Raw genomic sequence first — 20,192 nt, forward strand, 5'->3', positions numbered from 1 at the left:
CTCAAAGCACTAAGCTCTCTTTTAGGTTCTGCTTCCAGTTACGATGTAGAAGCATACATAAGACCACAGTTATCACTTTAACAACAAAGAGCAGATAAACTACAAAATCCTTTTTTTTTTTTTTTAATCAACTGGAGAGCTGAGCTTTCAAAGAAGTTTAGAGGATACAAATTTCAGAGAGATGGAGACCACCTTCACCCAAGTGCACAAAGGCCAGCTGCCTCTTCTGTCCCCAAGGACCAGGTGAAATGCAGCAGTAACCATATCTATTACTCCTCATGGTGGAAATAAGAAGGAAGCAAATTGTTAGCCCTGTGAGTTGGGTTTTGTACTTGGCTAAATTATCCCTAAGTGTAAGAGTGAAATATCAACACAGTAAAAGCAAAACTAATAACTCGACCTGAATTAGACCAGGATTAGAGGTGTCCTAAATGTACTCCTCCAGACTTTTACCCAGCATGAGTAAATGAGCAACACAAATCCTTCCTACAGGAAGTCAGCACAGGGAAAGAGAGCAGAGTGATACCTCCACAGCCACATGGTGGCTGGGACTTACTCTCTTCAGGAGGGAGAGTTAACATTTCAAACTAGTGATGAACTCAATCCAAGCCAACCTACCTCAAATCCTGATGAAACAAAGGGGTTTACCTCCTCAACCTAGCTGCCTCTTTGTCACTCGGAGAAGAGCCAACTGAGGGCAAAGCTGTCACAGAGAAAGAACTGCAGAGAAGCCAAACTGGGGCAAGGCTTCCCTGAAGTCCACCCTACTGCTTTACTTGTCAGTTCCATGAGCTCATGTCAGTGATGTCTTTAGCCTTTAACCCAGTTTGATCTGTCATTTCCAACCAAACAAATCTTACTGATACAAAGCACAAGTACTGACCAAATACATATTACAGAGTATGTACACACATTATTATGCATGCAAATTCTTGCATAAATTAGCAGCACAAATTCTGAAGAGTTGCAGTCTTCTCCAAATACTCACTGAAAACCTTGATAAGGCCATGAGTGAACTAGATAATACCAGAATAGAGCTGCAATGATTTTTTAAAACAATCATAACAGAACTTAACCTACAAAGTAGACATCAGTGCTTTACAGAGACCACTGTTGGATGGCATACTCAAGTTCCAGTGAGCTCACCACTACTCAAAACTGTGGGATTCCTATCTTGAAAATGCTAATGCTTGAGCCCAAGAGTTTGAGGTTGCTATGAGCTGTGACACCATGGCACTCTACCGAGGGCGACATAATAAGCCTCTGTCTCAAAAAAAAAAAAAAAAAATAAAGACCCTCACAACACTGGTGGGAAGATTGAATCAGAATGGAGAAATTAAAATAAGCTCAGGAGAAAAATGAAAAGTTCTGTGGTCAAAATAATAACCACTTCAAAATTGAGGAACATTTCAAAATACCTAATGTACCATTTTGTTGTTGAGGATAGCCCAAAAGAACTTTCAAAAACTCATGCTCTCACCAAAAAAGAATCAAAAAAAAAAATGAAGAAGGTGGCTTGCAGGCACAGTATTTTCATGCCAAGTTCCAACTTGGAGCACTATTTTATGAATCAGTTTATAAGGTCCTAAAAATAAGGAGCTATACGGGAAATAGGATCAACCTGTCCCTCTTGTGTGGGGCCCCAGAGGCCATTAGAAACGCAATCTCAGTGGTATCCAAGAGAAGGAAGCAATTCCCACTGGTTTTAGTGTGACGGTCCCTCCAGCCCACAGCTCTGTCTACACATAAAACACTCGACACAAGGCAGCCTACCTGGCTTGTGCTCTCAGGTAAACTAAGTGCTCCTTGGAGGAAGTGGGATTATTAGACCCCTCCTCACCTGCACAAGACAGCAAGGCTACTACTCCCAGTCCATGTCCCAGGTTAGGGTAACACAAACAAGGTCAACAACAGAGCACAATAAAACCCACGGCCATTGCCATGTTCAGCCAGAAAGAATACATTCCCATGAATCTTGGATTAATATGATTAATCTTTCTAGGAAACTTCAAGAACATAATGTGCTGATGTCCCAGAAAATCAATTTTACCAACTTCTAAACTCCCAATGTTTGAAGGCTAATCCAAACTAGATAGGGCCTAATTAACCACTTATTAGCTAAGGGCCTAAGTGACCACTTATTAGCTAAGACTCTCAAAAGGCCTGTTGTCTGAACCCAGCCATGAAGCTTACTGAGCATGTCATGCAAGGCAAGAAGGACCAGGAGGGAAAATGCAGGGGGGCCATAAAGTTCATGTGCAACTTTAAAAATTGCACACGAACTTTATGGCCACCTGTATGTAACTCTCCTCTGTGTCTATGCTCCTCCTTAGTCCAGAGCCTGAGTCTGACTCCACCTTAAATACATATATTGATTCTGGCTACAAAGCAAATTAACATGAGATCTGAGAGCAGGGAAAGGGAGATTATCTGTTTAAGCAAATTTAGAAATTTCTCCCTACACAGTCTTGGTCTTGCATGGCTGCTCTTGTTTTAACTTACTCTCCATCGCATCCACCCCACCCTGGTCCTGGTTTTGTTAATTTTATTTCATTCATTAAAGGCTAAACAGTCTATCAAAAGAGTGCTTCAAAGCTGGTCACAGGGATAAAAATGCAAACACAAGCACCATTTATCATCTTGTCAGCAATCCTTGGTGTCATGCCACTAAAGAGGATGGAAGCGGTCATTCAACAAACATCCATTAGCTCCTCCGCAAGCACCCCGGTTTCTGATCGCGGACTAGCAGTTGATAAGAGACAAGAACATACCTCCCCTTGGTTTCACTGCAGGGCCCTGCTGAAAGGTGCTCACCTGGGAAAACCTGCTCCCGCTGGCCTACAGGGGCTAGTCCTCATGTTTCATGCTCCTTAGAGCAGTCGTTTGAGCCACCAGCTGAACATTAGAACCATCTGAGGAGCTTTTATACTGCCAGGTGCCCCCAGATTGTGCCCGAGGCCAATTAAAGCAGCTCTCTGGGCGTGGGGCACGGGCACAGGAAGTTGTCAGGCTCCCAGGTGATGGCAACGTAAACCACGGCTGAGAACCACTGCCTTAGAGAAACCCCTCTGTCTCTCAACCAATGTTCAGGTCAGCTGCAGAAAATACACAAAGATTAAAATCAATAACAGCCATTTATCTTAAAAGTAGATAAAGGAAAAAAAATCCACTGAGACTGACCTAAGTAAGGTCGGTGGGCGTGGGGGGGGGGTCATATTGAAAAGAACTCTGTCATCACACCCATATACAACCAACCATCAGGCTTCCCAGTACCTCTGTTTACCATTAAAGGATATCTTTTAGGTACTACTAATTTTACGCTGAGGTCTGTCTTTCCCATGTTGTAAGGGTGCAGGAAAAAACAGAAAACATCTGGCGGCATTCTCTCCCCATCTACAAGGGAAGCTCACCTGTGGTTTCAGAGTCACGGCAGTCACCTCTAATACTACACTGCAGCATGGACAGCCAAGAGAGTGACAACCTGCGTCCATCAGGCCTACATACTGTGGCTGAGCTGAGCTGTAGGACTTCTTTATAAATAACAAGGTCATCCTCCTCACATAATTAATTTATTTCCAAAGTCAGTGGAATAGGCACTAAACCAAGACACACTACATTTTCACACAAAGGCAAGTCTTTAAATAAGTACAACTAGCAAAGGTCAGTTGTGGGGCACCATGATCTCTCAGGAGAAAAGGCCACCTGTGATCCAGCTTCCTCAGGAGACATCTGCAGGTAGGCTGCTGGAGACATAGTACCCCGAAATGGTGTTAAACACCTGTTGCTCAAATTCGCAGGTTGCTCAAGGACAGGCACAGGATACAAGAGCCCTGGGTCTTCTCCTCCCACTGCATATGAAAATCACCTTTAAAAACACTGACACCCAAGTCATATCCCAGACTAAAAGATAAAGATATTGGGGGACAGGCCAGTGCACAGCATTTTTTAGAGCAGTGGATCTCATAGTTTATCTTGCATGTGTACCCTAGGTGGGACCTGTGGAGCTACAGATGACTGAACCCACCCCCAGAGTTTCTGATTCAGCAAGTCTGGCCTGAGAATGGCATGGCTAATGTGTTCCCAGATGCCGCTGAGGCTGCTGGCCTGGGGCCGACACTGTATGAACGACTGCTTCCCAGTGCCTCAGCAGCCCTCATCAGTGTGGCCAGTACTGAGGAACACTGCATTAGAGTGATCCCTGGCCAGGGCACTGGGAGGAGAGAATTCTCATCCAGGCTCTGCTGCCAACCTAGGTTTTCATAACAAACAAGCCCTTGAGATTTTTCAGGGTCTCAACTACCTCCTGATATTAAACTCAAGGCACTGCATGAAAGAGATCCCGAGCCCTTCAAGAAATGAAATGATGACCTTTTCAATGATGACACTAACACCTATAGAAAGGAAAAGGAAATGGCCTCAGTGGCCGTAAAACAGCTTTCAAAAGACAGGGGAGAGGTAAGCTCCCCCTCATGTGACCTCATTACATCTGGGGCCACACAAAGGGTGCCGGGTGTCTGGGTGCTCTGAGCCAGTCACCCTGTTGCCAGGACTCACCTGTTAGGACCTTGCAGAGCTGTCCAGGTGTCTGGGCCTCGGCAGACGTTTTGGGTACCAGGGACCATTTGCGCCTGATCAGATGCTCCCGTCCACTGAACGGGCCCTGGGAGTTGTTGAGGGGCTGAATTAGCACCTGCTCCTGCCCCAGCTGGATGAGGCCCACCTGCACATAAAGGAGAGTGAAGTGGGACATTAGTCAGGTCATTTTTATTCACACGTGCCATGGCCTTGCTGTGGGCTGTGGTTTAGTTTTCCATGTCTGGGCTTTTTTCTTTGCAAACTGCTCAGATTTACCTGAGCCTAAGAGTAAGCTTCTATATGACTTAAAAACACCCCACTGAGCAGTTGTGTTGGGGGGTGGGGGCATGACATAGGGGTAGGGGTGTGGAGAGAGGTACAACAGTATCCATTCTCCAGGCTGGCTTTCAGAGAAGATGGATTACTTCATTATCGATTCTTAAAACATTTAAGAATTCAGAATGGGAGAAAATATTTGCAGGTTATACCTCCGATAAAGGTCTAATAACCAGAATCCACAGAGAATTCAAATGTATTAGCAAGAAAAGAACACGTGACCCCATCTCAGGGTGGGCAAGGGACTTGAAGAGAAACTTCTCTAAAGAAGACAGACGCACGATCTACAAACACATGAAAAAAAGCTCATCATCCTTAATCATCAGAGAAATGCAAATCAAAACTACTTTGACATATCACCTAACCCCAGTAAGAGTAGCCCACATAACAAAATCCCAAAACCAGAGATGTTGGCGTGGATGTGGAGAAAAGGGCACACTTCTACACTGCTGGTGGGAATGCGTTCCTTCTGGAAGGATGTTTGGAGAATACTTAGAGACCTAAAAATAGACCTGCCATTCGATCCTATAATTCCTTTACTAGGTTTATACCCAGAAGACCAAAAATCACAACATAACAAAGACATCTGTACCAGAATGTTTATTGCAGCCCAATTCATAATTGCTAAGTCATAGAAGAAGCCCAAGTGCCCATCGACCCATGAATGGACTACCAAACTGTGGTACTTGTATACCATGGAATATTATGCAGCCTTAAAGAAAGATGGAGACTTCACCTCTTTCATGTTTACATGGATGGAGCTGGAACATATTCTTCTTATCAAAGTAACTCAGGAATGGAAGAAAAAGTATCCAATATACTCATCCCTACTATGAAGCTAATTTATAGATTTCACATGAAGGCTATAACCCAACTATAGCACAAGACTATGGGGAAAGGGCCAAGGAAGGGGAAGGGAGTGGGGAGATTAGGGTGGAGGGAGGGTCATGGGTGGGGCCACACCTATGGTGCTTCTCAGAATGGGTACAGGCGAAACTTACTAAATGCAGAATACAAATGTCTACATACAGTAACTAAGAAAATGCCATGAAGGCTACGTTGAATGGTTTGATGAGAATATTTCAGATTGTATATGAAACCAGCACATTGTACCCCTTGATTGCACTAATGCACACAGCTATGATTTAACAATAAAAAATAAAAAATAATTTGTTCTTAAAATCATCCTGCCTCAAAAGTCCACTTGAGGCACCTCCAAAATTGTGGGGAATGACAATTTTTTTTTTTTTTTTTTTTATAGAGACAGAGTCTCACTGTACCGGCCTCGGGTAGAGTGCCGTGGCGTCACACGGCTCACATCAACCTCTAACTCTTGGGCTTACACGATTCTCTTGCCTCAGCCTCCCGAGCAGCTGGGACTACAGGCGCCCGCCACAACGCCCGGCTATTTTTTTGTTGCAGTTTGGCCGGGGCTGGGTTTGAACCCGCCACCCTCGGCATATGGGGCCAGCGCCCTACTCACTGAGCCACAGGCACCGCCCCGGGGAATGACAATTTTATACCTAATGGGAAAATGTATCTTAATCCCCAGGGATATTTAGAATTAAATATAAAGACAAGACAGTCATTAATAGTATTCTTAGTAATACTAATGATGCTATAGTATTAATACTTTTATGATAGATTTACACTTTTCCCTCCAGAACTTACAGTGTTTAAGAAAACTTGGCAAAGTACTGAATTGGATTTGTGATCCTAATTTAAAGTATCATTGACTTATGACTTTAAAATCTTATGAGGTTTATAAGCAGTGTTAGAATGTGTAAGAGAATTTAAGACTTCCCATGTTTATAAGACTATGTTATTAGGTTTATAAGAATTTCTTAAGTACTTGTGAAGGGTTTGTTTTTTTAATCAACCAAAGAACTTGAAAATGAAATCAAATGTTAAATCTCTAAATGCAGTTCTAAACATTTAACAGTTGGGAAGCACAAGTGTGGAAAGGCAGCCAAAGATTAGTCAAAGCCCCCTAAGTGACTGCAAAAACTTACTAGATTGTAAGATTTGTAAATTGAATGAAAAACTTTTAAAATCTTTTTTAATTTGTTGGTTTAATAGACTGAATATTAATTCTTTTTAAAAAATGGAGAGAACCTTTCCCCTCACTTGGAATCAAAGTTGACGGCATTAAATAGTTTGCACCCCTCTCCCGGACACCTGCTGCTCTAGCCTCCCTTTTTATATGGAGTCAACAGGACAAGGTAGACCTTCCACAGAAATCTAACCTGTCTGGTATAGGCAATGTCCCCTCCTCCTGGGCAACACTTCCACACTCCCTTGGCTAGCCAGATTTAATAGATCTGGCAGCTCAGTCTTAGTGGGTCACAGTGGGTGGACTTCCTTTCTTCTTTTCCACCATTACTTTATAATAATAAAAGTCATGACATACTGAACCAGTGTTTCTCAAACCCTCGCACACACCAAAATCACCTGGAGGTCTTCAGTGTGGCCCAAGAATGTGCATTTCAAACAAGTCCCACAGACATAGACACTGCTGGTCCAGGGACCCCACTTTTTTTTTATTTCTGGTTAATGTGAAGATATAAATAATAAGGTCACAATATTTGAATCTGTTAGGTAGTTGTGTCCTGCACCCAAAAGGTATGCCATACACCCCTACATTGTGCCCTTGAGTAGGAAAACATCAATCTCCCCCACCCCCCAATTTGAATTGACAGAGTTTTTCTCCTCTGGCTTCATATTAGTATTTAATACATCAGGTATTTGCTTTCCCATTCTTGTGATACTTTACTGAGAAAATGTGTTTCAACTCTATCTAGGTTAATAGATGTAATGTCACCATCTTTTTTATGTCTGAATAGTATTCCATGCTATACATATACCATAGTTTGTTATTCCATTCCAGAGTTCATGGGCATTTAAGTTGTTTCCACGTTTTGGTGATCAGAAATTGAGCTGCAATAAACAATCTAGTGCAAATGTCTTTATGAAAAAGGATTTTTTTTTTCTTCTGGGTAGGTGGCTAGTAGTGGCACTGCGGGATCAGATAGGAGGTCTAATTTGAGTTCTTTGAGCATTCTTCATACGTCTTTCCAAAGAGGCTTTATTAGTTTGCAGTCCCACCAACAATGTAAAAGTGTTCCCCTCTCTCCACATCCAAGTCAGCATCTGCAACTTTGGGACTTTGCGATGTGGGCTAATCTTCCTGCAGTTAGGTGATATCTCAGGGTGGGTTTGATTTGCATTTCTTTGATAATTAGGGACAATGAGCATTTTTTCATGTTTTTTAGCCATTTGTCTGTCTTCTTCAGAGAAGGTTCTCTTCATGTCTCCTGCCCAGTGATAGACGGGACTGTTTGCTTTTTGTTGTTGTTGTTAATTAATTTGAGTTCTCCATAGATCCTTGTTATCAAACCTTTGTCAGATTCCTAACATGCAAATATCTTTTCCCATTCTGAAGGTTGTGTATTTGTTTTGATTGTTGTGTTCTTAGCTGTACAGAAGCTTTTCATTTTAATCCCATTTTTTTGTTGTTGTTGTTGCAATTGCCACTGAAGTCATCTTGATAAAATCTTTCCCCAGGCCAACATCCTTAAGAGTTTTTCCCACACTTTCTTGTAGGATGTTTTTTTTTTTTTTTTGAGACAGAGTCTCACTATGTCACCCTTGGTAGAGTGTCATGTTGTCACTGCTCACAGCAACCTCAAACTCTTGGGCTTAAGTGATTCTCTTGCCTCAGCCTCCAAAGTAGCTGGGACTACAGTGCCCACCATAATGCCCAGCTATTTTTTTTGTGCAGTTGTTTAGCTGACCCGGGCTGGGTTTGAACCTGCCATCCTTGGTGTATGTGGCTGGCACCATAACCGCTGTGCTACGAGTGCCAAGCCTTCTTGTAGCATGCCTTAAATTGAATTCTTTTATCCATCTTGGATCAATTTTTGTAAGTGATGAAAGATGTGCGTTCAGTTTCAGTCTTTTACATGTGGTTATCCAGTTTTCCCAGCACCATTTATAGAATAAGGATTTCCCTGCTCCCCGCCACCCAGTGTATTCTTTTGTTTGGTTTATCAAAGATCAGATTATAAGAGCCTGGTTTGGGGTGGCACCTGTGGCTCAACAGAATAGGGTGCCGGCCCCATATGCCGGAGGTGGCGGGTTCAAACCCAGCCCCAACCAAAAACTGCAAAAAAAAAAAAAAAAGAGCCTGGTTTTATTGGTTTTCTATTCAGTTCCAAATGTCTATGACTCTATTTTTGTGCCAATACCATGCTGTTTTGGTCACTATGGACTTGTAGCCTAAAGGTGGCCTGGTAGGGTGATCCTCCAGCTTTGTTTTTATTACTAAAGATGCCTTGGCTATACAGAGTTTTTTCTGGTTCTATGAGAAATAAAGAACTATTTTTTCCAGCTCTTCAAAGTATGATGTTGGTATTTTAATGTGGATTGCATTGAATATGTAGATTGCTTTGAGAAGTATAGACATTTTAACAATGTTGATTCTTCCCAGCCAGGAGAATGGTATGCTTCCATTTGTGAGAGCATCTCAGCTCTGGGCCATGCACAGGAATAACTCTGACCTCAAGTACAGAGCTTCTGTGAGAAGACCTCTCTACATTCTCAAAGGTAATGCCAATACTGATCCCCTTTAAAAGTAAATCAGATCAACTAATAAGATCACCCAACCTTTATTTCCCCGAGATGCAGGGTGAGGCCATATTTACTGCCCTAAGCATATTACAAGGTTTCTACTTCATTAGAACTGTTGCCAAGAACAACTCATAGATTTTACTGCCCAAATAAAACTGTCTCAAAGTGGCACTGCATGACCTGCTGGAGAGCACAGCTTTCTTCCCTCTCCTTTGAAGTGAAAACTTGTGTCTATTCACCAGGATACTCTGCAACGACGGAGGGGGTGGGGGCAGAGGGTGGCTGTGGGGGGGGGGGGTGGGGCACAGTGCTCTGTCTCAGCCGAGCACAGGACACTTGAGAGCTGCCATGGCTGAGACACAGCGGGCAGGTCACAGCTCAGTGCCTGGGACAGAACCCCACACAACGAAGGGGCCCCACACTCCCTGGACAATGTACTTTAGTGAGGGGCTGGACTCATTTGGACCCACCCTGGCTGTAGAAGGTCAAAAGCACCCCTGGATCTAACACTGTCAAGACCCTCACCACCTATTTGGCCTAGTGTTTGCATCCACAACCCTGATGTAAACAGCAGTTAGTAGTCTTCTAACATGATAGGAGTTTTTAAAGACAGATTTCCCCATAGTGAGGAATCCTATGCATCCATACACACAAAGCACAACCTGGCTCCTCGGGGTGGTGAATAGGGGATTCTTCAGAATGAATGTCTTTCTGGGGGTGTCATATGCTGGTTTCCATCTATTTGGAGAAGATATTTGAAATGCTAGTGAAAGATGGACAAATGCACTGATGGGTTGTACTTGGCCTGGGAGCCACCTGCCGTCTTAGACCCCAACCCTCAAGCCAGGATGTGGCCAGGATTAGCACCTAAGAAGGATTAGCACCAAGACTTGTGGGACCCAGCACAAGTCTCAGTCTCATTGTGGCTGGGATATTGCCTTGTCAACATGTGACAAGCACTCAAATAGTCTGTTGAAAAGTGCCACTATGACCCCCACCCACCCACACGATCTCACCCCAAAACACTGTCCAGTCCTCCTTACCTCCCCTGATTTCCTCTTTTTTTTTTTTTGTAGAGACAGTCTCACTTTATGGCCCTCGGTAGAGTGCTGTGGCGTCACACGGCTCACAGCAACCTCCAACTCCTGGGCTTAAGCGATTCTCTTGCCTCAGCCTCCTGAGCAGCTGGGACTACAGGCGCCCACCACAACGCCCGGCTATTTTTTGGTTGCAGTTTGGCCGGGCCGGGTTTGAACCCGTCACGCTCGGTATATGGGTCCGGCACCTTACCGACTGAACCACAGGCGCCGCCCTGATTTCCTCTTTTTAAACACATTTCCCATCCCTGTAGCACCCCACACTGTATTTCAGCCCACTTCTCCATGTGATAAAGGACATTTTCATAATCAAATCATTTGTTCCACTAAAGCAGGATCGGAATTATTCTTCCCTATTTTCATAACATCTACCATATAATAGTTATTCAAAAAATAAAATCACACCTCGACTGGACTGCCTGGCTCAGAGGTTCTCACCCCCCAGCTGCACATGGGGACTGAATGTTGGTATCATCTGGAGACCTCTTAAGACCCCTGATTCCCAGAGTGTCCCCACAATGCCAACGGACTCAAAATCACCAGGGAGGAATGAACACAGGCACTGGCATTTCTTTAGAGCTTACCAGAAGATTTCAGTGTGTAGCTAGCACTGAAAACAACCACTCACCCCTTAACTGGGTGCCAGAGACCCTGGCCACTTACTGCTTTGATTTCAATGTCTGGAGGAACCTGGATTTGAAACCTGGGCTGCCTTCTGAGTTTTCCCACTGTCCTTGCTGCCAAGAGTCAAGGAGGTTGCCTGGATTTGTGTTAATCAAATCAACCACCATCTATGCCAAGGTGAGACTCCAGGGCCTCCTCTGTTCCACTGATAGCCCAGAAGAAACACTAGTAATGAGGCTAAGGTTGCATTAGCCACAGAGGCTAACACAACCAGCAACCGAAGCCACAGAGAACTGTGGAGGAATAAATCCTATGGCATGCAGAACCAACCAGCAGTCCTGAAGCTCCTTGGTTTTAGGGAATAGAACAAAGCCCCTAATAAAATAGTGCTTTTTATAAGATTTGATATCCTATGCTAAAGAATTTTGAGTCAAATGAAATGTATCAGGTATAACCTGATATTTCCACAGTTGGGAGAGGTTACCTTTCAAGTCTCTTTGTTCTGGGTACTTGCTTTGAAGGGTCTGTACTGCTGCACATATTGTTAACCCCATATCAGGCCCCACCGCTGAAGCAAGGCTAGCTTTCACTGCAGTATAGAAAGTGAGTGAACGACATATAGATTATTACCTAACATTACCATGAGTTCTCAGCATAGCTTAGAAAATGCATTGAAGGCTGGGCCCAATGGCTCATACCTGTAATCCTAGCACTCTGGGAGGCAAAGATCACTTGAGCTCAGGAGTTCAAGACAATCTTGAGCAAGAGTGAGACCATATCTTACTAAAAATGTAAAAATCATCCAGCCATTGTGAAAGGAGCCTGTAGTCCCAGCTACTCAGGAGGCTAAAGTAGGAAGATTGCTAGAACCCAGGAATTTGAGGTTGCTATGAGCTAAGCTAATGCCACGGCACTCTGGCCTGGACAAGAGTAAGACTTGGCCTCAAAAAAACAAAAAAATGAAAAGAAAGTGTATTGAAGATAGTGTAAAGAAAATCTGTGGCCAGTCTGCTCTGGAACCAAAGATTGATTGGAACTCTGTGAGAGGGGGGAGAAAGGCACATGGCTCTGCTGAGACCTCACAGGAATGTCCTTTCTTCAGGAGGCCACAGCTTCTTGGTTAACGGGAATGGGGCTTAGCTCTCCTATTCTGTCATGGAGTTTGGCTGGTGTAGATGTGAGAGGATGCGGTCATGAGTTTGCTTCCTCCATAGCCTACCTGCTTCCAAGAAGAAAAAGCAATTCTATGACCACAGGCCCTTCCTCATCCTCCGCCTCTGACTCTGGTAGGCCTCGGCTGAGCCAGTAGCGGGTGGGGGGACTCGAACTTCTCCCGAGGGGGGAGCATCCTTCACAGTGTGCATGGCCTCACCCCTGCAGAGGCACCGCCCAGAGATCGCCTTTCACAGTCCTGCTGCTGCCTCTGTAGCTCGGAAACTAAACACAGACCCTTGGTCTCTTCCTGACCTGCCTCCCCAGGTAAATGTGGGGTCAGAAACTGCAGTGTCGTCCGCTGCAGACTACCAAATAGAGTCAGCTAGTGACTGACAGAGGACTGCAGCTCTCCTTTCCTTTCTAGATCCACCGCTACCATCGAAGGCTTGATGGTCACCTGGTCACTTTGCAATGCTCCCTTCCATTAGTCCTCCCCCTGCTGCCATCCCCAGGACTCCCTAACTCACCATCCCCCATGGCCTCTGGGCCAGCGATCCTCAGCATGCCACCACAGATGGGAGCATCAGCATCCCTGGCAATTTGTTAGAAATGCAAGTTCTCAGGTACCCCAGAACTACTGGGGCAGGGCCCCACAATCAGTTTAACAAGGCCTCCAGGGGACTGTGATGTGGCTCCAGGTCGAGCACCTGCTGCTCTAGGATAAATTCCAAATGCCTTAGGGTGGCACCCATGGCCCCATCCCATTTAATCCACACTCCTATCCATTCAGTCCCTCTCCCACCACCTAAAAACACCACTCCTCACCCCAAGCCAACTTCTGGGGCCCTTATATCAGGATAATGGGGCTTTAGTGGCTTTGCCATTACTCCCCCTGCCCATTCCAGTCTCCACCTCCTTCAGTTCCAATCCTCCCTCCTCCCAAAGGCCCTTCCTTGCCTGGCTCTAGTGACCAGTCTCTTCCAGTAACTTCATTGACTGCAGCACACCTCCCCTTGGGGCCAAACTTGACTGTCTTCCGAGACAGGGCTTGCATCATGTATCCCTCTGAGACTTGCTAGGCACCTAACAGAGTGTCTTGAGCAGGTATGTAATAATAGTTTGCAAACTCAGTCAAGAGTGTTAACTGATTGTCTGATATATAACTGGAAAAGTCTGGGAATGGCCTGCTGGGCAGAAGAAACATGTTTTAAATGCCTTAAAGCAGCAGTTCTCAACCTGTCGGTCACAACCCCTTTTTAACAATGAAAATACATTGCAGGATTAGGAAGGTTGAGAACCACTGCCTTAAAGGGTCGGCTCTCACTAAGCAACTTCACAAACTTTATCTTCTTGCATTCCATCAACAGCCATGCAAGGCCAATGTCATTTACCCCTGTTATGGCTGCAGGTGGCGAGGTTCAAAGGCGTTAAATGACTCGCTCAAGATCACAGCCCTGAATGGCGATGTGGTTTCATTTCCTAAGGAACAAGTGTGACCGTGCATCTGTGGGCCTGTGCACAGAAGCACACATGTGGAGAGGTTAACCAGGGACTCTGAATGGCTCTCTCAGACATACTGGCTGCAAAAACATCTCCCATCAGACACATCCAAGTTCAGGCAGCTGCAGCATTTCAGAGTTTTAGAAACAAACTCCAAGAATGCAATCAGTCAAATATGACTTCTTGGGTTCATCATCTCATCTTGTAGGGCTTTTGTTTGTTTGTTGTTTGCTTTGAGACAAGGTCTTGCTCTTCACCCAGTCTAGAGTACAGCATCACGATCATAGCTCACTGCAAGCTCAAACTCCTGGGCTCAAGCAATCCTCCTGCCTCAGCTTCCAGATTCCCTGGGATTGCAGGCATGAGCCCCTGTGCCTGGCTTCTTTTTCTTTTTGTAAAATGTTGTCAACTAAAGAGAAGTTCAAAGTGAAGAAATGTACTTGTGTGCCCTAGGTAATGTTCATGGGTGGCTTGGTGCAGAAGCCACTGTTGCCGGCATTCTCAGAAGTGCCATCCCAGCCCAGCTCTGGAGAGCTACAGTTGGACCAAGCCCTAAGCAATGACAATCAGGAGAAGCACACAGCATGGAGGGCAAGAGAGGACAAAGAGGGTGAAGAGCAGCCACCTGGAGGCTCCATGAACGTCCCTCCAAAGAAGGCCAGAGGCCTTGGCATTTTGATTCAAGTAGTTCCCTTTAATTCTTCCCTGCCGCCAAACTTCACAACTGTCTTTGCCCTTCCTCGTCCGTTCCTGTCAGAATGCCCCTTAACATCCCCTCACCTGTTCCTCTTACAAAGCTCTAAACACGTGCTTTGTGTTTTCCAGATACACGTACACTGTACATGAGCAATTCTTCTACAATATTAACCATTTAGGACTTTGTGCCTTCCTCAGATATCTATCAATATAGTGACATATAATAATGTAGTCTATGGGGGCGCCTGTGGCTCAGTGGGTAGGGCGCAGACCCCATATACCGAGGGTGGCGGGTTCAAACCTGGCGCCAGCCAAACTGCAACAAAAAAATAGCCAGGCATTGTGGTGGGTGCCTGTAGTCCCAGCTACTTGGGAGGCTCAGGCAAGAGAATCACCTCAGCCCAGGAGTTGAAGGTTGCTGTGAGCTGTGACGCCACTGCACTCTACCAAGGACAATAAAATAAGACTCTCTCTCTAAAATAAATAAATAAATAAAATAAAATAAAAATAAATAATAATGTAGTCTAGTCTATTTACTCTCTTCCGAATGGTCTCTATAGCATATAATATTTGCTGAGATTAATTCCTGCCCAGCTGTATTCAATCAAGTGATGCGCCATCATAAAGCTGGGCAATTTTGTAATCAATCAGAGAGTTTGATAATTCTCTCTCCTAAAGGGAGAGGCAGCAATGTTCCAACCTGCCTCTTCATCATAGTAGTCATGTAAATGCAGCCTATCCTCTTAAACATGTAAATGCAGCCTATCCTCTTAAAAATAGGGTCCCAATCTCTTCTAACCTAAGCCACTTGCTCATCAGCTGGCTCCCCTCAGCCTCTGTCTATTCTTATCTGAACTCCCTTTCTTTCCCTATAAAACAAAGGGCAACTTATTAAAAAGTTCCCAAGTGACCTGGGAGGAAGAGCTATACAGAACTATGGGGTGTGAGACACCTTTAGCTGATGTGCTACCAACATAGTCACATGTTCTGCAGTCAGACTGAGCAGCTAGAGCAGGGGTGAGCTGGGCCACTATGTCAACCCCAGTGACCAATCTGGAAAAGGAAGACTGCACATCAGGGTCTGGTGGCTAGTGGCTGTGACTCCCTGACCTTCTTACATTCTTTCACGTAACCTGGAACATTGGGATGGCTTAATGTCCTGTACCCCAGAGCTCAGAGTGTTCCTCTGGTCCCAATACCCCCTACTGCACCCCTGGCAGGCCACAGCCTCAGCCAAGAAGGGGTGGACAGATTCTGGTGGATGGCCTTCCCAGAACTTACAAGCACCATCAAGGAAAGAATGGCCACTATTCAGCAGACCAGACCCGATGGCAGAGGCCTCCAGTCTTCCCTTCTACTCTGCTCTCTTTACCCAAAATAGGTCCTTCGGCCACTCATTTCAGACAAGCCACAGAGAGTCTTTTCAGGGCCTATCACTCATGTTCTCCTTCAAGTGCCAAGTGCCATTTCCACTGTTCTACCTGTGAAGTTTAGTTTGATTTGTTCTGCTGGCCTTCATGATCTGGTCCTAGCCACCGGAAGCAGATGATCCAAACTTACATAAATTCATTAGGAGTGGAACTACCTCTTCACATGCCTAAAGTTCGCTGCTTTGAAATTATATTGTTGTAGAAAGTGTTCCAAGAAACCTGCACTCTGTCTTCTAAAGACTCCTGGAAATGTAAATAAAATGAAGCATAAACAGAAAACAATTAATACTTGAGCTCAAGGTCTTTGAAGATCCAAAAAGGGCAGCTGACTCAGCTTTTTAAGATAAGACACAAAGAGGGGAAATGCCACAGGCCTGTGCCCCTCCTCCAGAGGAGGGGGAACAAGATGGAAAGGAGTAGTTTTCTATTCGTTCTCTGTCATCTTTAAACAGATAACAAAGATGTCTGGAGAGAGACCCCAAGGGTTCTGTGCAACACAGAACAGAGTCTGCATTCCCCCTCCCCGTGCATTCAACACTCACTGCTAAGCCATTTTGCAGACAGTAAACTCAGTGGAACTTACTAGCAATTAAAATGATATTCAACATCCAGAATAAGGTTTTGTTGAACACAGCCACACAACATCTGTTTGTACACTGTCTGTGGCTGCTTTTGCACTAAAAAGGCAATGTTGAGTAGCTGTGACAAAGACTACATAGCCTGCAAAAACCTAAAATATTTACTACCTGGTCCTTGGGAGAAAAAGTTTGCTGACTCCTGCTCCCCCTGATTTTTTAGATACAAGGAGGCTTTAAAATAGCCCTACTCACAGCCACCAAAATTATCTATGTGACACTGCTCACTCCCATGCCTTAAAGCTGGGCCTGTCCTGACAAACACACACACAACCCCACATCATCACCTCGCCAGGGCTTCTACCATGGCCAGGAGCAGCTAACACAACATTACCTGCCACTGGAACTGAGAACCAAAATCAAAAATGAATCTGTTGCTTTCTTTTCTTTACACTTTCAATACTGCCTGGCAACCAAGAGGTCCACTCCAAGCCAACCCATCCCCTCTGCTCCCTTGCCTTCGGTCCATGTGTGTACTTAGGGGGAATCACCCAACATACAGTTCACATGAACGGGATGAACAGGCAGACTAAACAGAAGTGTCTGCTCAAGCAGGAATTTAAAAGCTAAAGTCTTAAGAGGTCCACCCTCCCCTGGCACACACTGAACTGAGCCTCTTGGCTGGGTTCCTTTATCTAAAGCATAGCGCCCTCACATGGTGCGGAAGGGAAAAATAGTCTTCTTGCAAAGCTGGCTCAGATGCCATCTGCAAGAGTTCCCGGCTCTCAAGCTGCTAGGATTTTAAATCAATGTTATCCAGATTTCCACCCTCAGCTGCTTCACAGATAGCTCCTCGCTGGAAACTTTACACCGCGAAGTATAAACTCTGACCTCTACAGAAATTCACTAAACCGCAGCAAATGGGATTCAGATGTTTCCACATACAGTACAGTGATGTGACCTAGACTTTAAACACTTTGGCAAAAACAGGAAAAATGATGTGGGCCTTCCAGTCCCTCCCAGAACATGATACAGCCTTGACCCGAGCCCTGCAGGGATCTCAGCTTTTCTCACTCCTACTCAAGCCTACTCATCCACAGACACCAGGTTGCCCCCCGCCCAAGGTCTATACCACTTTCCTTCTTTCACTAAAGCTGTCAATTTCTCCCAGTTGAGCAAAGGAGGATCACACTCTAATGAGATCTCAGAAAACTCCTGAAAGGAGAACTAAGCTGATCCTAGGAAATGACACCCACAGTTACCCCACAGTGCTGAGCAGAGTGCAGAAGTCTTGCAGAAACATGTGGACACCCAGGCTTTCAGGGATGGGGGCAGATTCTCCATGACATGCTGCAGACCGTGTGGGTAAGGAACAGAAAATTCTACCTATGGCACAAGATGAGGTAGGGGGAGCAGTTTCTTGTGCCTGGGAAGGATAGACACAAAGCGATATCAGAAACTGCCTCACCAGAGGCCAGTCATGACAAAAGAGGAGAGACAACTTGTGTGTTTCATGCTCTAAGTTGATACCAGACTTTGCTGGGGGAAGCCCATCTGTTGGCCATGTGCACTCCTTGGGGGTGGGGGGCAGGGGACATGATGGAGAAGCTGAGGAGTGTTTGGGCACCAGTGTGGTCACATGAACAAGTGTGAGCACAGGAAAAGCAACGGTACACAAGAACTCCCCCCTGCCTCTCAGAGCACCTGTCACAGGCGCCCCAAATGCATCAGGGCAAGGTCTTGGGGATAGGGAAGTTGCTTTCACAGCAAGGGAGCTCCTGGGGTCAGGAATAGAGTCTTACCCATGCAAGCACCCTCAGGCCTGGCTCAGGGTGGGTGCCAGACAGATGTCTGCTAATGGTATAAGGAAACAAGGGCAACACGCTCTCTCTGCCTTTTCAACTAAGAAGAAAAGGGGTTAACTATGTCTGTCTGGGGACCCTCTCCAAACTTCTTTTTTCAGGCACAGAAAGACTCAGAAGTAAGGAAGGGAGGTGAATGCCCACTCCATCTCCTCATCCAAGAATAGATAACATATACACGTATAGGTGTGTTCCCGTGACACACACATATACACACCTGCACAAACGCAGTGTTCTCGCTACACATGGAAGAAGGGCCCCTCTGTGTCTAGGGCCCTGACAGTTTCATCCTAGATCTGTGCTCAGAAGCCTGTGTGCTAAAGCAACCTGGAATTACTGCAGGCTCCACACAGTCTCAGCTCAGCTGGTGGGAGTCTCTGATGCTTCCCATCCCACCCCCTTTGCTCATAGACAGTCGGGGTGCGAGGTGAGAAGAGGTGGGATGTGGGGAGCTCCCTCTGGTAGCCCTGGAGGTTGGAATTCCCACCGAGGCGCCCCACCCCAGCCCTCCACGGGGACCACCCAGGCGCCTCAACAGACCAGACTGGCAGACCCGGAGGGGGCGCGGGCAGTACCAGGCCGCCGGCGGCGCCGCAAGCGCTGAGCGAGACGAGGGAGTCGGGGTGGCCTAGAACGCGTCCCGAGTAGAAGCACAGATCGGCGGGGCGTCCGCGTCGTCCAGCTGTGCCCGCCTCCTCCACCTCGAAGCCTGGGGACAGGAAGCGCAGGTCACGGCGCAGCTGCAGGTAGAGGTCGCGCCCGAAGGCCGGCAGGTGCAGCAGCAAGGCGCGCTCTCCTGGCCGGGTGCGCGGGGCGGCGGGGGGCGCGCGGGGGCGCCGCCGCCGTCTAGGCCCCGGAGCTCCGGGCAGCGGCGGCAGGTGCACCACGTCTGGGCTCACCCGCCACGGGAGCACCACCTCCACGTCGGCCGCCGCGTCACCGACAGCTGCAGGGAGAGAGGAGATGCGTCAGAGCGGCAGGGTCCAGCCGTGGGCTGGCCCGGCCAGCGCGGGGACGGCCCGGAGCAAGCACTTCCTTCCCACCCCTTGCCCAGGCACCTCTCTGCCGGCCGAAGCCTCTGCCTGTCCCGCGCCAACTGGGAAAGGTCTCCGGCGCGACTGCCGGAGCACTCTGGGATCCGCGCCGAAGCATCGGCAAGCGGAGAGCCCGCGGCGGCGTGCCTGCCACGGAGCCACCAGAGCCCCGTCCTCCTGGCGCGACCCGCGCCTCTCCGCCTGGGGCGCTGTCAGCGATCAACCGCCGCGCCCGGGCCGCCAGGATGCGTCCGGACGGCAGAGGGAAGGTAGTCGCGAGAGGCAGAGGCGAAGAAGTGGGGTGGGAGAGGGTGCAATACCTGTGCCCGGGTCCAGTCCGCAAACCAAGAGAAGCAGCAAGGGCAGAACCAGAGGAGGCAGCAGGGCGCCGTCACACATGGTACTCGGGACCGGCAGCCCCCAGGACCGTGGCGACGGAGCAGGAGCGCGCGAGGCGGCGGCGCCAGCCGGAGTGCAGCCTTCCAGCCTTCGGAAAAAGTAATTAGCGCTGCGGACAAACCCAACGTGGTAATGCCCAAGCCCCTCCTTCCCCTCTGGAAGCCGGAGGTGATTGGGTTCTTGCTTTCCTCTGCTCCGCCTGCTCCTTCCCTATTGGTTAAGTTGGGTCGAAACCAAAGTGCGTAGTTAGGTTGTAAGCACTTTCTTACACGTGGTTTCT

At 46.9% G+C, this 20,192-nt stretch overlaps 1 protein-coding gene across 2 annotated transcripts in view; it reads right to left on the reverse strand.

The window, feature by feature from the left end:
• The window catches only part of ADAMTS17 (ADAM metallopeptidase with thrombospondin type 1 motif 17), a 327,885-nt gene extending 307,918 nt beyond the window's left edge, over window positions 1–19,967 (reverse strand). For both annotated transcript variants that reach the window (XM_053581837.1, XM_053581836.1), the window contains exons 1-3: window positions 19,834–19,967; window positions 19,055–19,425; window positions 4,555–4,720 (exon numbers count right to left, since the gene is read on the reverse strand). In XM_053581837.1, the coding sequence (XP_053437812.1) occupies window positions 4,555–4,720; window positions 19,055–19,425; window positions 19,834–19,912 (616 nt within the window). In that variant the 5' untranslated portion in view covers window positions 19,913–19,967. The remainder of the gene's footprint in view (window positions 1–4,554; window positions 4,721–19,054; window positions 19,426–19,833) is intronic.
• Between the last annotated feature and the right edge of the window lie 225 nt (window positions 19,968–20,192).

The sequence above is a fragment of the Nycticebus coucang genome, chromosome 2 (assembly GCF_027406575.1).
Source record: "Nycticebus coucang isolate mNycCou1 chromosome 2, mNycCou1.pri, whole genome shotgun sequence".
NCBI classification, from domain to species: Eukaryota; Metazoa; Chordata; class Mammalia; order Primates; family Lorisidae; genus Nycticebus; species Nycticebus coucang.